General features: G+C 50.1%; 1 protein-coding gene across 1 annotated transcript in view; it reads left to right on the top strand.

Annotated features, from left to right (window-relative positions):
- The window catches only part of QRFP (pyroglutamylated RFamide peptide), a 79,497-nt gene extending 62,965 nt beyond the window's left edge, over window positions 1-16,532 (top strand). Inside the window, exon 2 of the mRNA XM_069242342.1 lies at window positions 15,846-16,532. Within this exon, the coding sequence (XP_069098443.1) occupies window positions 15,846-16,262 (417 nt within the window). The 3' untranslated portion in view covers window positions 16,263-16,532. The remainder of the gene's footprint in view (window positions 1-15,845) is intronic.
- Window positions 16,533-18,158: the final 1,626 nt, after the last annotated feature.

Here is an 18,158-nt window from a genome sequence, read left to right as displayed (position 1 = left end):
CATGCCTCATTCATGTGCCACCCTACACTTCCTGCCTCTTTATCTCATGAGGAGGGAGACTGCCATGTCCCGCTTCCATCTCATGCCTCTTTTATGTGCCAACCTACACTCCCTGCCTCTTTGTTCCATGAGTAACAAGGCTGGCCTGTCCTGCTTCCATCTCATGCCTCTCTCTTCCACTACCCTACACTCCCTGCCTCTTTATCTCATGAGTAACAGGGCTGGCATGTCCTGCTTCCATCTCATGCCTCTCTCTTCCACCACCCTACACTCTCTGCCTCTTTAGCTCATGAGTAACAAGGGTGGCCTGTCCTGCCTCCATCTCATGCCTCATTCATGTGCCACCCTACACTCCCTGCCTCTTTATCTCATGAGTAACAAGGGTGGCCTCTCCTGCTTCCATCTCATGCCTCTTTTATGTGCCACCCTACACTTCTTCCCTCTTTATCTCATGAGGCGGGAAGCTGTCCTGTCCTGCTTCCATCTCACGCCTCATTCATATGCCACTCTACACTTCCTGCCTCTTTAGCTCATGCGGCGGAAAGCTGTCCTGTCCTGCTTCTATCTCATGCCTCATTCATGTGCCACCCTACACTTCCTGCCTCTTTATCTCATGAGGAGGGAGACTGCCATGTCCTGCTTCCATCTCATGCCTCCTTTATGTGCCACCCTACACTCCCTGCCCTTTGTCCCATGAGTAACAAGGCTGGCCTGTCCTGCTTCCATCTCATGCCTCTCTTCCACCACCCTACACTCCCTGCCTCTTTATCTCATGAGTAACAAGCATGGCCTGTCCTACTTCCATTTCATGCCTCTTTTATGTGCCACCCTACACTTCCTGCCTGTTTATTTCATGAGTAACAAGGCTGTCCTGTCCTGCTTCCATCTCATGCCTCTCTCTTCCACCACCCTACACTCCCTGACTCTTTATCTCATGAGTAACAAGGCTGTCCTGTCCTGCTTCCATCTCATGCCTCTCTCTTCCACCACCCTACACTCCCTGACTCTTTATCTCATGAGTAACAAGGGTGGCCTGTCCTGCTTCCATCTCATGCCTCTCTCTTCCACCACCCTACACTCTCTGCCTCTTTATCTCATGAGTAACAAGGGTGGCCTGTCCTGCCTCCATCTCATGCCTCATTCATGTGCCACCCTACACTCCCTGCCTCTTTATCTCATGAGTAACAAGGGTGGCCTCTCCTGCTTCCATCTCATGCCTCTCTCTTCTACCACCCTACACTCTCTGCCTCTTTATCTCATGAGTAACAAGGGTGGCCTGTCCTGCCTCCATCTCATGCCTCATTCATGTGCCACCCTACACTCCCTGCCTCTTTATCTCATGAGTAACAAGGCTGGCCTGTCCTGCTTCCATCGCATGCCTCTCTTCCACCACCCTACAGTCCTTGCCTCTTTATCTCAGGAGTAACAAGGGCGGCCTCTCCTGCTTCCATCTCATGCCTCTCTCTTCCACCACCCTACACTCTCTGCCTCTTTATCTCAGGAGTAACAAGGGTGGCCTCTCATGCTTCCATCTCATGCCTCTCTCTTCCACCACCCTACACTCTCTGCCTCTTTATCTCATGAGTAACAAGGGTGGCCTGTCCTGCCTCCATCTCATGCCTCATTCATGTGCCACCCTACACTCCCTGCCTCTTTATCTCATGAGTAACAAGGCTGGCCTGTCCTGCTTCCATCTCATGCCTCTCTCTTCCACCACCCTACAGTCCTTGACTCTTTATCTCAGGAGTAACAAGGGTGGCCTCTCCTGCTTCCATCTCATGCCTCTCTCTTCCACCACCCTACACTCTCTGCCTCTTTATCTCATGAGTAACAAGGGTGGCCTGTCCTGCCTCCATCTCATGCCTCATTCATGTGCCACCCTACACTCCCTGCCTCTTTATCTCATGAGTAACAAGGGTGGCCTCTCCTGCTTCCATCTCATGCCTCATTCATGTGCCACCCTACACTCCCTGCCTCTTTATCTCATGAGAAACAAGGGTGGCCTGTCCTGCCTCCATCTCATGCCCCTTTTATGTGCCACCCTACACTCCCTGCCTCTTTATCTCATGAGTAACAGGGCTGGCCTGTCCTGCTTCCATCTCATGCCTCTCTCTTCCACCACCCTACACTCCCTGCCTCTTTATCTCATGAGTAACACGGGTGGCCTCTCCTGCTTCCATCTCATGCCTCTTTTATGTGCCACCCTACACTTCTTCCCTCTTTATCTCATGAGGCGGGAAGCTGTCCTGTCCTGCTTCCATCTCACGCCTCATTCATGTGCCACCCTACACTTCCTGCCTCTTTAGCTCATGAGGCGAGAAGCTGTCCTGTCCTGCTTCCATCTCATGCCTCATTCATGTGCCACCCTACACTTCCTGCCTCTTTATCTCATGAGGAGGGAGACTGCCATGTCCCGCTTCCATCTCATGCCTCTTTTATGTGCCACCCTACACTCCCTGCCTCTTTGTTCCATGAGTAACAAGGCTGGCCTGTCCTGCTTCCATCTCATGCCTCTCTCTTCCACTACCCTACACTCCCTGCCTCTTTATCTCATGAGTAACAGGGCTGGCATGTCCTGCTTCCATCTCATGCCTCTCTCTTCCACCACCCTACACTCTCTGCCTCTTTAGCTCATGAGTAACAAGGGTGGCCTGTCCTGCCTCCATCTCATGCCTCATTCATGTGCCACCCTACACTCCCTGCCTCTTTATCTCATGAGTAACAAGGGTGGCCTCTCCTGCTTCCATCTCATGCCTCTTTTATGTGCCACCCTACACTTCTTCCCTCTTTATCTCATGAGGCGGGAAGCTGTCCTGTCCTGCTTCCATCTCACGCCTCATTCATATGCCACTCTACACTTCCTGCCTCTTTAGCTCATGCGGCGGAAAGCTGTCCTGTCCTGCTTCTATCTCATGCCTCATTCATGTGCCACCCTACACTTCCTGCCTCTTTATCTCATGAGGAGGGAGACTGCCATGTCCTGCTTCCATCTCATGCCTCCTTTATGTGCCACCCTACACTCCCTGCCCTTTGTCCCATGAGTAACAAGGCTGGCCTGTCCTGCTTCCATCTCATGCCTCTCTCTTCCACTACCCTACACTCCCTGCATCTTTATCTCATGAGTAACAAGGCTGGCCTGTCCTGCTTCCATCTCATGCCTCTCTTCCACCACCCTACACTCCCTGCCTCTTTATCTCATGAGTAACAAGCATGGCCTGTCCTACTTCCATTTCATGCCTCTTTTATGTGCCACCCTACACTTCCTGCCTGTTTATTTCATGAGTAACAAGGCTGTCCTGTCCTGCTTCCATCTCATGCCTCTCTCTTCCACCACCCTACACTCCCTGACTCTTTATCTCATGAGTAACAAGGCTGTCCTGTCCTGCTTCCATCTCATGCCTCTCTCTTCCACCACCCTACACTCCCTAACTCTTTATCTCATGAGTAACAAGGGTGGCCTGTCCTGCTTCCATCTCATGCCTCTCTCTTCCACCACCCTACACTCTCTGCCTCTTTATCTCATGAGTAACAAGGGTGGCCTGTCCTGCCTCCATCTCATGCCTCATTCATGTGCCACCCTACACTCCCTGCCTCTTTATCTCATGAGTAACAAGGGCGGCCTCTCCTGCTTCCATCTCATGCCTCTCTCTTCTACCACCCTACACTCTCTGCCTCTTTATCTCATGAGTAACAAGGGTGGCCTGTCCTGCCTCCATCTCATGCCTCATTCATGTGCCACCCTACACTCCCTGCCTCTTTATCTCATGAGTAACAAGGGTGGCCTCTCCTGCTTCCATCTCATGCCTCATTCATGTGCCACCCTACACTCCCTGCCTCTTTATCTCATGAGAAACAAGGGTGGCCTGTCCTGCCTCCATCTCATGCCCCTTTTATGTGCCACCCTACACTCCCTGCCTCTTTATCTCATGAGTAACAGGGCTGGCCTGTCCTGCTTCCATCTCATGCCTCTCTCTTCCACCACCCTACACTCCCTGCCTCTTTATCTCATGAGTAACAAGGGTGGCCTCTCCTGCTTCCATCTCATGCCTCTTTTATGTGCCACCCTACACTTCTTCCCTCTTTATCTCATGAGGCGGGAAGCTGTCCTGTCCTGCTTCCATCTCACGCCTCATTCATGTGCCACCCTACACTTCCTGCCTCTTTAGCTCATGAGGCGAGAAGCTGTCCTGTCCTGCTTCCATCTCATGCCTCATTCATGTGCCACCCTACACTTCCTGCCTCTTTATCTCATGAGGAGGGAGACTGCCATGTCCCACTTCCATCTCATGCCTCTTTTATGTGCCACCCTACACTCCCTGCCTCTTTGTTCCATGAGTAACAAGGCTGGCCTGTCCTGCTTCCATCTCATGCCTCTCTCTTCCACTACCCTACACTCCCTGCCTCTTTATCTCATGAGTAACAGGGCTGGCATGTCCTGCTTCCATCTCATGCCTCTCTCTTCCACCACCCTACACTCTCTGCCTCTTTAGCTCATGAGTAACAAGGGTGGCCTGTCCTGCCTCCATCTCATGCCTCATTCATGTGCCACCCTACACTCCCTGCCTCTTTATCTCATGAGTAACAAGGGTGGCCTCTCCTGCTTCCATCTCATGCCTCTTTTATGTGCCACCCTACACTTCTTCCCTCTTTATCTCATGAGGCGGGAAGCTGTCCTGTCCTGCTTCCATCTCACGCCTCATTCATATGCCACTCTACACTTCCTGCCTCTTTAGCTCATGCGGCGGAAAGCTGTCCTGTCCTGCTTCTATCTCATGCCTCATTCATGTGCCACCCTACACTTCCTGCCTCTTTATCTCATGAGGAGGGAGACTGCCATGTCCTGCTTCCATCTCATGCCTCCTTTATGTGCCACCCTACACTCCCTGCCATTTGTCCCATGAGTAACAAGGCTGGCCTGTCCTGCTTCCATCTCATGCCTCTCTCTTCCACTACCCTACACTCCCTGCATCTTTATCTCATGAGTAACAAGGCTGGCCTGTCCTGCTTCCATCTCATGCCTCTCTTCCACCACCCTACACTCCCTGCCTCTTTATCTCATGAGTAACAAGCATGGCCTGTCCTACTTCCATTTCATGCCTCTTTTATGTGCCACCCTACACTTCCTGCCTGTTTATTTCATGAGTAACAAGGCTGTCCTGTCCTGCTTCCATCTCATGCCTCTCTCTTCCACCACCCTACACTCCCTGACTCTTTATCTCATGAGTAACAAGGCTGTCCTGTCCTGCTTCCATCTCATGCCTCTCTCTTCCACCACCCTACACTCCCTGACTCTTTATCTCATGAGTAACAAGGGTGGCCTGTCCTGCTTCCATCTCATGCCTCTCTCTTCCACCACCCTACACTCTCTGCCTCTTTATCTCATGAGTAACAAGGGTGGCCTGTCCTGCCTCCATCTCATGCCTCATTCATGTGCCACCCTACACTCCCTGCCTCTTTATCTCATGAGTAACAAGGGCGGCCTCTCCTGCTTCCATCTCATGCCTCTCTCTTCTACCACTCTACACTCTCTGCCTCTTTATCTCAGGAGTAACAAGGGTGGCCTCTCCTGCTTCCATCTCATGTCTCCTTTATGTGCCACCCTACACTTCCTGCCTCTTTATCGCATGAGTAACAAGGCTGGCCTGTCCTGCTTCCATCGCATGCCTCTCTTCCACCACCCTACAGTCCTTGCCTCTTTATCTCAGGAGTAACAAGGGCGGCCTCTCCTGCTTCCATCTCATGCCTCTCTCTTCTACCACCCTACACTCTCTGCCTCTTTATCTCATGAGTAACAAGGCTGGCCTCTCCTGCTTCCATCTCATGCCTCTCTCTTCCACCACCCTACACTCTCTGCCTCTTTATCTCATGAGTAACAAGGGTGGCCTGTCCTGCCTCCATCTCATGCCTCATTCATGTGCCACCCTACACTCCCTGCCTCTTTATCTCATGAGTAACAAGGGCGGCCTCTCCTGCTTCCATCTCATGCCTCTCTCTTCTACCACCCTACACTCTCTGCCTCTTTATCTCAGGAGTAACAAGGGTGGCCTCTCCTGCTTCCATCTCATGTCTCCTTTATGTGCCACCCTACACTTCCTGCCTCTTTATCGCATGAGTAACAAGGGCGGCCTCTCCTGCTTCCATCTCATGCCTCTCTCTTCTACCACCCTACAATCTCTGCCTCTTTATCTCAGGAGTAACAAGGGTGGCCTCTCCTGCTTCCATCTCATGTCTCCTTTATGTGCCACCCTACACTTCCTGCCTCTTTATCGCATGAGTAACAAGGCTGGCCTGTCCTGCTTCCATCGCATGCCTCTCTTCCACCACCCTACAGTCCTTGCCTCTTTATCTCATGAGTAACAAGGGTGGCCTGTCCTGCCTCCATCTCATGCCTCATTTATGTGCCACCCTAAACTCCCTGCCTCTTTATCTCAGGAGTAACAAGGGTGGCCTCTCCTGCTTCCATCTCATGCCTCTCTCTTCCACCACCCTACACTCTCTGCCTCTTTATCTCATGAGTAACAAGGGTGGCCTGTCCTGCCTCCATCTCATGCCTCATTCATGTGCCACCCTACACTCCTTGCCTCTTTATCTCATGAGTAACAAGGGTGGCCTCTCCTGCTTCCATCTCATGCCTCATTCATGTGCCACCCTACACTCCCTGCCTCTTTATCTCATGAGTAACAGGGCTGGCCTGTCCTGCTTCCATCTCATGCCTCTCTCTTCCACCACCCTACACTCTCTGCCTCTTTATCTCAGGAGTAACAAGGGTGGCCTCTCCTGCTTCCATCTCATGTCTCCTTTATGTGCCACCCTACACTTCCTGCCTCTTTATCTCATGAGAAACAAGGGTGGCCTGTCCTGCCTCCATCTCATGCCCCTTTTATGTGCCACCCTACACTCCCTGCCTCTTTATCTCATGGGTAACAGGGCTGGCCTGTCCTGCTTCCATCTCATGCCTCTCTCTTCCACCACCCTACACTCCCTGCCTCTTTATCTCATGAGTAACAAGGGTGGCCTGTCCTGCCTCCATCTCATGCCTCATTCATGTGCCACCCTACACTCCCTGCCTCTTTATCTCATGAGTAACAAGGGTGGCCTCTCCTGCTTCCATCTCATGTCTCCTTTATGTGCCACCCTACACTTCCTGCCTCTTTATCGCATGAGTAACAAGGCTGGCCTGTCCTGCTTCCATCGCATGCCTCTCTTCCACCACCCTACAGTCCTTGCCTCTTTATCTCATGAGTAACAAGGGTGGCCTGTCCTGCCTCCATCTCATGCCTCATTTATGTGCCACCCTAAACTCCCTGCCTCTTTATCTCAGGAGTAACAAGGGTGGTCTCTCCTGCTTCCATCTCATGCCTCTCTCTTCCACCACCCTACACTCTCTGCCTCTTTATCTCATGAGTAACAAGGGTGGCCTGTCCTGCCTCCATCTCATGCCTCATTCATGTGCCACCCTACACTCCCTGCCTCTTTATCACATGAGTAACAAGGGTGGCCTCTCCTGCTTCCATCTCATGCCTCATTCATGTGCCACCCTACACTCCCTGCCTCTTTATCTCATGAGAAACAAGGGTGGCCTGTCCTGCCTCCATCTCATGCCCCTTTTATGTGCCACCCTACACTCCCTGCCTCTTTATCTCATGAGTAACAGGGCTGGCCTGTCCTGCTTCCATCTCATGCCTCTCTCTTCCACCACCCTACACTCTCTGCCTCTTTATCTCAGGAGTAACAAGGGTGGCCTCTCCTGCTTCCATCTCATGTCTCCTTTATGTTCCACCCTACACTTCCTGCCTCTTTATCTCATGAGAAACAAGGGTGGCCTGTCCTGCCTCCATCTCATGCCCCTTTTATGTGCCACCCTACACTCCCTGCCTCTTTATCTCATGAGTAACAGGGCTGGCCTGTCCTGCTTCCATCTCATGCCTCTCTCTTCCACCACCCTACACTCCCTGCCTCTTTATCTCATGAGTAACAAGGGTGGCCTGTCCTGCCTCCATCTCATGCCTCATTCATGTGCCACCCTACACTCCCTGCCTCTTTATCTCATGAGTAACAAGGGTGGCCTCTCCTGCTTCCATCTCATGCCTCTTTTATGTGCCACCCTACACTTCTTCCCTCTTTATCTCATGAGGCGGGAAGCTGTCCTGTCCTGCTTCCATCTCACGCCTCATTCATGTGCCACCCTACACTTCCTGCCTCTTTAGCTCATGAGGCGAGAAGCTGTCCTGTCCTGCTTCCATCTCATGCCTCATTCATGTGCCACCCTACACTTCCTGCCTCTTTATCTCATGAGGAGGGAGACTGCCATGTCCCGCTTCCATCTCATGCCTCTTTTATGTGCCACCCTACACTCCCTGCCTCTTTGTCCCATGAGTAACAAGGCTGGCCTGTCCTGCTTCCATCTCATGCCTCTCTCTTCCACCACCCTACACTCCCTGCCTCTTTATCTCATGAGTAACAGGGCTGGCATGTCCTGCTTCCATCTCATGCCTCTCTCTTCCACCACCCTACACTCTCTGCCTCTTTAGCTCATGAGTAACAAGGGTGGCCTGTCCTGCCTCCATCTCATGCCTCATTCATGTGCCACCCTACACTCCCTGCCTCTTTATCTCATGAGTAACAAGGGTGGCCTCTCCTGCTTCCATCTCATGCCTCTTTTATGTGCCACCCTACACTTCTTCCCTCTTTATCTCATGAGGCGGGAAGCTGTCCTGTCCTGCTTCCATCTCACGCCTCATTCATATGCCACTCTACACTTCCTGCCTCTTTAGCTCATACGGCGGAAAGCTGTCCTGTCCTGCTTCTATCTCATGCCTCATTCATGTGCCACCCTACACTTCCTGCCTCTTTATCTCATGAGGAGGGAGACTGCCATGTCCTGCTTCCATCTCATGCCTCCTTTATGTGCCACCCTACACTCCCTACCCTTTGTCCCATGAGTAACAAGGCTGGCCTGTCCTGCTTCCATCTCATGCCTCTCTCTTCCACTACCCTACACTCCCTGCATCTTTATCTCATGAGTAACAAGGCTGGCCTGTCCTGCTTCCATCTCATGCCTCTCTTCCACCACCCTACACTCCCTGCCTCTTTATCTCATGAGTAACAAGCATGGCCTGTCCTACTTCCATTTCATGCCTCTTTTATGTGCCACCCTACACTTCCTGCCTGTTTATTTCATGAGTAACAAGGCTGTCCTGTCCTGCTTCCATCTCATGCCTCTCTCTTCCACCACCCTACACTCCCTGACTCTTTATCTCATGAGTAACAAGGCTGGCCTGTCCTGCTTCCATCTCATGCCTCTCTCTTCCACCACCCTACACTTCCTGCCTCCTTATCGCATGAGGCGGGAAGCTGTCCTGTCCTGCTTCCATCTCTTGCCTCATTCATGTCCCACCCTACACTTCCTGCCTCTTTATCTCATGAGGAGGGAGACTGCCATGTCCTGCTTCCATCTCATGCCTCTTTTATGTGCCACCCTACACTTCCTGCCTCTTTATCTCATGAATACCACGGCTGGCCTGTGCTGCTTCCATCTCATGCCTCTTTTATGTGCCACCCTACACATTCTGCCTATTTATCTCATGAGAAGGGAATCTGCCCTGTCCTACTTCCATCTCATGCTTCTATCTTCCACTACCCTACACTCCCTGCCTCTTTATCTCATGAGGAGGGAAGCTACCCTGTCCTGCTTCCATCTCATGCCCCCCTCTTCCACCACCCTACAATCCCTGCCTTTTTATCTCATGAATAACAAGTCTGGCCTGTCCTGCTTCCATCTCATGCCTCTTTTATGTGCCACCCTACACTCCCTGCCACTTTATCTCATGAGTAACAAGGCTGGCCTGTCCTGCTCCCATCTCATGCCTCTTTTATGTGCTACCCTACACTCCCTGCCTCTTTATCTCATGAATACCACAGCTCGCCTGTCCTGCTCCCATCTCATGCCTCTTTTATGTGCCACCCTACACTTCCTGCCTCTTTATCTCATGAATACCACAGCTCGCCTGTCCTGCTTCCATCTCATGCCTCTTTTATGTGCCACCCTACACTCCCTGCCTATTTATCTCATGAGAAGGAAATCTGCCCTGTCCTGCTTCCATCTCATGCTTCTATCTTCCACTACCCTACACTCCCTGACTCTTTATCTCATGAGGAGGGAAGCTGCCCTGTCCTGCTTCCATCTCATGCCTCTTTTATGTGCCACCCTACACTTCCTGCCTCTTTATCTCATGAATAACAAGGCTGGCCTCTCCTGCTTCCATCTCATGCCTCTCTCTTCCACCACCATACACTCCCTGCCTCTTTATCTCATGAATAACAAGGCTGCCCTGTCCTGCTTCCATCTCATGCCCCATTCATGTGCCACCCTACACTTCCTGCCTCTATCTCACAAATACGAAGGCTGCGATGTCCTAACTTCCATCTCATGCCTTTCTCTTCCACACCCTACACATCCTGCTCCTTTATCTCATGAGTATGAAGGACACCATGTCCTGCTTCCACCTCATGCTTCTTTCTAGTTTCAGCCTGCATCTCCTGCTTCTTTATCTCATGAATACTAATGCTGCCCTGCCCTGCTTCCACCTCACATCTCTTCCTTGTGCCACCCTACACTTTCTACCTCTGTGTCTCATGAAAACTAAGGCTGTCTTGTCCTGCTTCCACCTCACACCTCTTTCCTGTGCCACCCTACACCTCCTGCATCTTTACCTCATGGGTACTAAGGCTGCCCTGTCCTGCTTCCAACTCATGCCTCTTTCTCGTGTCTTCCTACAATTCCTGCCTCTTTATCTCATGAATAGAGAGGTTGCTTAGTCCCGATTCCATCTCATGCCTCTCGCTTCCACCACTCCACACTTCCTGCCTATTTATCTCATGAATACTAAGGGTGTTCTGTCCTGCTTCCACCTCATGCTTCTTTCTTGGTCCACCCACACATCCTGCCTCTTTCTCATGAATACAAAGGCTGCCATATCCTGATTCCATCTCATGCTCTTCTCTTCTACACCCCACAGGTCCTACCTCTTTATCTCATGGGTATAAGGTCCTGCTTTCACCTCATGGTTTTTCTCATTCCAACCTACACCTCCCACATCTTTATCTCACATATACCAAGGCTACAATGTCCTGCTTTCCTCTCATGCCTCTTTCTTGTGCCACCCTACACTTCTTGCTTCGTTGTCTCATGAATAGGAAGGCTGCCTTGTCCTGCTACAACATCATGCCTTTCTCTTACACTATCCCACACTTCCTGCCTTTTTATCTCATGAATACTAAGGCTTCCCTATCCTGCTTCCACCTCACACCTCTTTCTTGTGCCACCCTACACATACTGCCTCTTTATCTCTTGAATACAGAGGTTGCTTAGTTCCGATTCCATCTCACGTCTTTTTCTTCCACACTACACTTCCTGCCTCTTTATCTCATGAAGAGTAAGGCTGTCCTGTCGTGCTTGCATCTCATGCTTCTTTCTTTTAATCACCCTACACTTCCTGTCTCTTTATCTCATGAATACTAAGGCTGCCCTATCCTGCTTCCACCTCACTCCTCTTGCTTGTGTCACCCTACAATTCCTGCCCCTTTATCTCATGAATACAGAGGTTGCCTAGTCCTGATTCCATCTCATGTCTTCTTCTTCCGCACCCTACACTTCCTGCCTCTTTATCTCATGAACACTAAAGCTGCCTTGTCCTGCTTTCATCTCATGCTTCCATCTTGCACCACCCTACACTTCCTGTCTCTATATCTGGTGAATACTAAGGTTGCCTTGTCCTGCTTCCACCTTCTGCCTCTTTCTTGTGCCACCCTACACTTCCTGCCTCTTTATACCATGAATACTAAGGCTGCCTGTCAGAAATGGGGTTTCTGGTTGGCTAGGGTATGCACCTCAGCCAGGCAGAACCCACCCTCTCTAGTCAGGGCGAGGGAGTTACACACCCAAGATAACCCCTGCTCACCCCCTTGGTAGCTTGGCACGAGCAGTCAGGCCTATCCCAGAGGCAATGTGTGAAGCGATTGCACAACACCCACCACACATGTGACACACTCTTTAAACCACAAAGGAAACACAACACCAAGGTATATAAAAATAAATTGTATTGCATACCACATCATTAGACCAAACACAACATATCAGTAACACCCTGCTACACAAGCAGTTGTCAGAACATTACTCAGTACTATTACTCTGCAAAAGCCAGCAGTAGTCATATTAAACACACAGGTTACTGGTTATTCTGCAACACAAGCAGTTGTCAGGTAGACATTGTCATTAGAGTTCACATATAAAGGTAAAACATATGATCATAGCTGCCAAAACATTATCATGGATGAGCATAACATAACACCTCACCAAGAACGCACTTGACGAATAGGCACATCATCATAGGCCAAGACAGTATCATCAAAGGCACTAAAAAGGCATGCGAATACCACTGTACGCTTTTCTCACCAGAATCGGTGAGTACAATCTGCCACCCACCCCCGGTGCCACAACAAGGAATGATGGTGGTGAAAACGGGGATGTCTGCGCCCCAATCTCAGAGCTCCTGCGCTCCGATTCCTGCGGCAATTCAGGGCTACCATTGGCAGGACCGGGGATGCCCCTCGAGGGTCCCCACCCCGGCCTGCTGTACCTGCTCCAAAACAGAAAGAGGGTCCTGCTTTGGGGAGGACCCACACTCGCTATTCCTGCGGGAGTCTGGCCTCAGCCCCCATGCTTCTTTCCTGAGGGTGGAACAGGGCCGGTTTCTCCACACTTTGGAAGTGGAGAGAGATGGTCCAGCAGCCGCCTGCGTGCTTGCGGTCTCACTGCTTTCACTCTCTCAGACAGCCCGCAGCTCTGCAGACTCGACCTGGGTCACAGCGGCGATCCCACCTAGTAGGTGCTGGTTGGTGCCCTTGGGATACTACAGAGTGTGCACCTCACCTGCACGCTAGTGGGTGGTGGTGGTCAATGCACACTCCTTTTCTGCTCAAAAGGAGCAAAAGGGTCAGAAAAAATAGGAGGAGGAAGGCAAAAAGTTTGAGGGATGACCCTGTAAAAAGGGTCAGGTCCAACACTGCCCTGTGCTGCTTCCAACTCGAGCCTCATTCTCTTGTCACCCTACACTTCCTGCCTCTGTATCTCATGAATACCAAGACTGCCATGTCCTGCTTTCACCTTGTGCCTCTTTCTTGTGCCACCCTACACTTCTCGCCTCTTTGGCTCGTGAATAGGAAGGTTGCTTTGTCCTGTGTCTATCTCATAGCTTTCTCTTCCACCACCCAACACTTCCTGCCTCTTTATCTCATGAATACTATGGCTCCCCTGTCTTGCTTTCATCTCATGCTTCTTTCTTGTACCGCCCTATACTTCCTACCTCTTATCTCATGAATACAGAGGTTACTTAGTCATGATTCCATCTCATGTCTTTCTCTCCCAAACCCTATACTTCCTGCCTCTTTATCTCATGAATACTAAGTCCGCTCTGCCTTGATTTCATCTCATGCTTCATTCTTTTACCACCCTACACTTCCTGTCTCTATTTCTCAAGAATATTAAGACTGCCTTGTCCTACCTCTACCTCACCCCCCTTCCTTGTGCCACCCTACACTTCCTGCCTCTTTATATCATGAATATTAAGGCTGTCCTGTCTTGCTTCCACCCCACACATCTTCCTTGTGCCACCCTATACATCTTGCTCTGTCCTGTTTCCACCTTGTGCCTCCTTCTTGTGCCACCCTACACTCCCTGCCCCTTTTTCCTACAAATCCAAAGGATGCTTAGTCCTGATTCCATCTCATGCCTCTCTCATCCACCACACTACACTTCTTGCCTCTTTATCTCAAGAAGAGTAAGGCTGCCCTGTCGTGCTTCCATCTCATGCTTCTTTCTTGTGCCACCCTACATGTCCTGCCTTTTTATCTCACGAACACAGAGGTTGCTCAGTCATGATTCCTTCTCATGCAACTCTCTTCTACCACCCCACACCTCCTGCCTCTTTATCTCATATATTCTAAGACTGCCCAGTCCTGATTCCACATCATGCCTCTTTCTTGTGCTACCCTACACTTCCTGCCTCTTTATCTCATGAATACAAAGACTGCCCTTGTCCTACTTTCATCTCATGCTTCTTTCTTATGCCATCCTCACATTCTGCCTCTTTAACTCATGAATATGAAGGCTGCACTGTTCTGCTTCCATCTCATGCCTTTCTCTTCCACACCCTACTCACCCTGCATCTTTATCAAATGAATACAAAGGCTGTCCTGTCCTGCTTCTACCTCCTGCCTCTTTCTTGTGCTGCTGTACACTTCCTGCTTCTTCATCTTATGAATCCAAAGGATGTTTATTCCTGATACCATCTCATGCCTCTCTCTTCCACCACATTACACTTCCTGCCTCTTTATCTCATGAAGAGTAAGGCTGTCCTGTCATGCTTCCATCTCGTGCTTCTTTCTTGTGCCACCCTACATTTCCTTCCACTTTATCTCATGAATACAGAGTTTGCTCAGTCCTGATTCCTTCTCATGCCACTCTCTTCTACCACCCCACACCTCCTGCATCCTTATCTCATAAATACTAAGGATGCCCAGTCCTGTTTCCACATTATGCATCTTTCTTGTGATACCCTACACTTCCTCCCTCTTTATCTCATGAATACAAAGATTGCCTTGTCCTGCTTCCACGTCATGCTTTTTTCTTGTGCCATCCTACACATCCTGCCTCTTTAGCTGATGAATACAAAGGCTAGCGTGCCCTGCTTCCACCTCACACCTGTTTCGTGTTTCACACCCTGCCCCCTTTATCTCCTGAATACTAAAGCTGCCTCATACAGCTTCCATCGCATGCCTCTCTACACTTCCAGCCTCTTTATCTCATGAATACCAACAATGCTTTGACCTGACTCCATCTCATGATCTTTCTTGCCCCACCCTGCACTTGCTGTCTCTTTATTTCATTAATACCAACACTACCTTGTCCTGATTACACCCAATGCCTCTTTCTCCCACTACCCTTCACTTTCTGTGTCTTTATCTCATGAATAACAAGGTTATCTAGTCTTAATTTAAATGTAAACCCTATGCCTCTTTCTCTCCACAATACACTTCCTGTCTCTTCATCTCATGAGTACCAAGGCAACCTTGTCTTGATTTTACCTCATGCTGATATCTTCCGCTGCTCTTGAATATCAACACTGCTGTCACTTGATTGCACCTCGTGATCTGTCTTGCACCCCTCTATGCTTGTTCTCTCTTTATTTATTGAATACCAAAACCGCTTTGTCCTGACTACACCTTACACATCTTTTTTACTACCCTTCACTTCCTGTCTCTTAATCTCATGAATACCAAGGCTGCCCAGTCCTGTTTCCACCTCACGCATCTTTTTTCCACCACACTATACTTTCGGTCTCCTTATGAAATGAATACCAAGACCACCATCTAGACTGATTGCACTAATAGTTTTCCTCGCATTTCCCTACACTTCCTGTGACATAACCTCATGAAAGACCATGGCCGCCTACTCTTGATTCCACCTCACACCTCTTTCTTCCACCAGTGTACACTTCCTGTGTCTTTATCTCATGATTAGTCAGGTTATCTGCTCTTAATATAAACCCCACACCTTTTTCTTGCCCCACCCTATATTTGATGTCTATCTCATGAGTACCAAGGCTACCTAGTCTTGAGTCCATCTCATGCCTTTTTTTTGCACCATCCCATGCTTCTTCGTTCTTTATCTCACTCATGCGGGCACTCTTTCATCCATGCTTTCGCCTTTTGTGTTCATACTTACAAAATACACTGTTCTGTGACTGCCAAACTTGACATAATTTGTTTCTCTTTTTGTGGTGCAGATGAAGAGTGCTTTTGGCCTGTCTTGCCTGATTCTCCTCGCCCTGGGAGCCTGCTTTGGCTTAGATGAGCACCAAGAGCTTGGCCAAGAGCCCATCGAGGGAGCAGCTTCCTGGAAGGCCCTGCTAGAAGACCTGGAGGATGAGTGGCCCAGGTCTTTCCCTGGGCAACCCAGGCCCAAGAAATCGGTAGACCCCAGCAACTTGTTCAGCGTAGCCAAGGAACTGCAGGGCTTTGGGAAGGAGCGGGCTGGCTTTCGGTTCCGGTTCGGGCGGCAGGGGGAGGAGAACCAGGCCGATGACTTCCTGGAGATGGCTGCGCAGAAACGGGGGGATTCAACCCTCGGCTCCCTTGCAGAAGAGCTCAACGGATACAACCGGAAGAAAGGTGGCTTCAACTTCAGGTTTGGGCGACGGTGAAGCTGATCGCCCATATAAGGCCTCCTGAACCCTCTCTTCCTAAAGGAACCAGATGTATCCTTTCCCATTCCCAAGGCCCTGCAGCAAGACTCTCTCTTGTGGCTTGTGGACAGAGACACCCTCAGGCTCATTACCCCATCATGCCTCTTGGCTTCTTTCATGCACTAAACCCACCTGGTACATTTCCAACATCCCTGGACCTCACGCTTTGTCTACCCTGGGACCACCGCGTGGTAAGGGCTGAGACCATGTATTGAAACCAAGGACTGTTTGATAGATAAAAAAAAATAAAGTATATGAGATACAAGACAATGTTCCTTCTGTACTTCTTTCCAGTAGGGTATCTTCACTACTCTCTCACCAAACCTTCAAGAGGTGTTCCACAGGTCCACAGATAGCTTTGTTGGGGTCTTTGGAGTTTTGGCGAACAGCAGCGAAATTATGGCTTAATAAAACAACCCTGGCCCCAAAGAGGATAAGCTGACATTGAGACCTAGCTCTGAAGGTCATACCTGACACCAAGAAGGTGTCAAGTCTACACCAGGAATCATATGAAGAGAGATGAAACAAATTAAACATGGGTTTTCTGGGAAAGAAATGGTGGGTATAGAAATATAAATACTGCATGGGAACAAAAGGGCCAAGATCCCAACAGAGTGGGGGAATTCATGACTTAGAAAATGTATTGAGAGAGTACCAAACCGAACATCCTTAAAGGCTTTGGTCCTCTCATGCAGAGCTCTTACATGAAAGGGTTGGGGCAGGGGCATTGCTTGGTCAGCAGGACCCGGGGGGGGGGGCTTCAGATTTTCCAACACTCTCGCTGGAATATCTTGTTACTCATTATATAAGAAGCAGCGCATGGGGGGGGGGTAAAGGGTCAGTGGAAAGGGAAAACAGTGTGGTAAAACACAGTATTTTGTAAAATATTCATGTTTTAAGACCTTCAAAACAGAGGTCAGTTTTGTGTTTTTGTCTGAGTGAGTATTTAAAAATCCCAGGTGAAATTCGACAGACACCTTACCATACCCAAAGCTCATGTACCCAACTATTTACTAAATAACACATTTTTAGGGGGGGTGTAACACCCCAAACACCCCGCCTGAAGCTATGCACCTGGGTTAGGGGCGTGTTGCTCACCTTCACCAAGGTGAAGGCCTGTGCTCCCAGCCCCACCAGGAACGACCACTTCCTGGCGCAGGATGTGTGCGGGGCCTACTGCAGCAGGAAATAACGGTGCAGGATATGGGCAGGACTACAGCAAGAAATAACTGAGGAGCCTGCAGCCCTCTTCAGGATCAACAGATAAAAGATGCTGAAGGTCTGAACAGTACAGAAAATATGGAGGTGAGGTCAGTGCTGGGCTCCAGGAAAGGGGCAGCGCTGGGGCCGGGGTGCAGCACAGCCGGAACTAGTGAGGGATGAGGGAGGACTAGTGGACCGCAGATGAGTGGTGGACCAAAGGAGCTCAGGACTTTGCCATGGGGGGGGGGGGGGGGGGGGGGGGGATTAAGACAGGATATTGTGGTTGCTGTCACAAAAGGCCACTAAAATCGCCCTTTACTCTTTTTTATATTTTCTGAATCTTGGGAAGGTTCTTAATGTTGCAAAGTTTGGAATTTCCTGAAGACATATAGGCCCTCATTATAACATCAGTGGTACAAAAACGCCTACCGCCGCAGCGACGGCAACCAAAAGACCATCGCTGCGGCTATCATCCGTCCGCCATAACATGACCACAGCTGGATTTCCGCCACAAGAAGGGCGGAAATCTGGCTGTGGCCATACTTGCAGATCATGGTAAGGTGGCGCTGCTACCACCAACAGCGCCACGCCAGTACACCGCCACCAGCCGTATTATGAGAAATAATACATCCTGGCGGGTGCTGCTGGCGG

The sequence above is a fragment of the Pleurodeles waltl genome, chromosome 6 (genome assembly GCF_031143425.1).
Source record: "Pleurodeles waltl isolate 20211129_DDA chromosome 6, aPleWal1.hap1.20221129, whole genome shotgun sequence".
NCBI lineage: Eukaryota > Metazoa > Chordata > Amphibia > Caudata > Salamandridae > Pleurodeles > Pleurodeles waltl.
The sequence above is the reverse complement of the archived record's forward strand: the minus strand, read 5'-3'. Positions and strand labels throughout refer to the sequence as shown.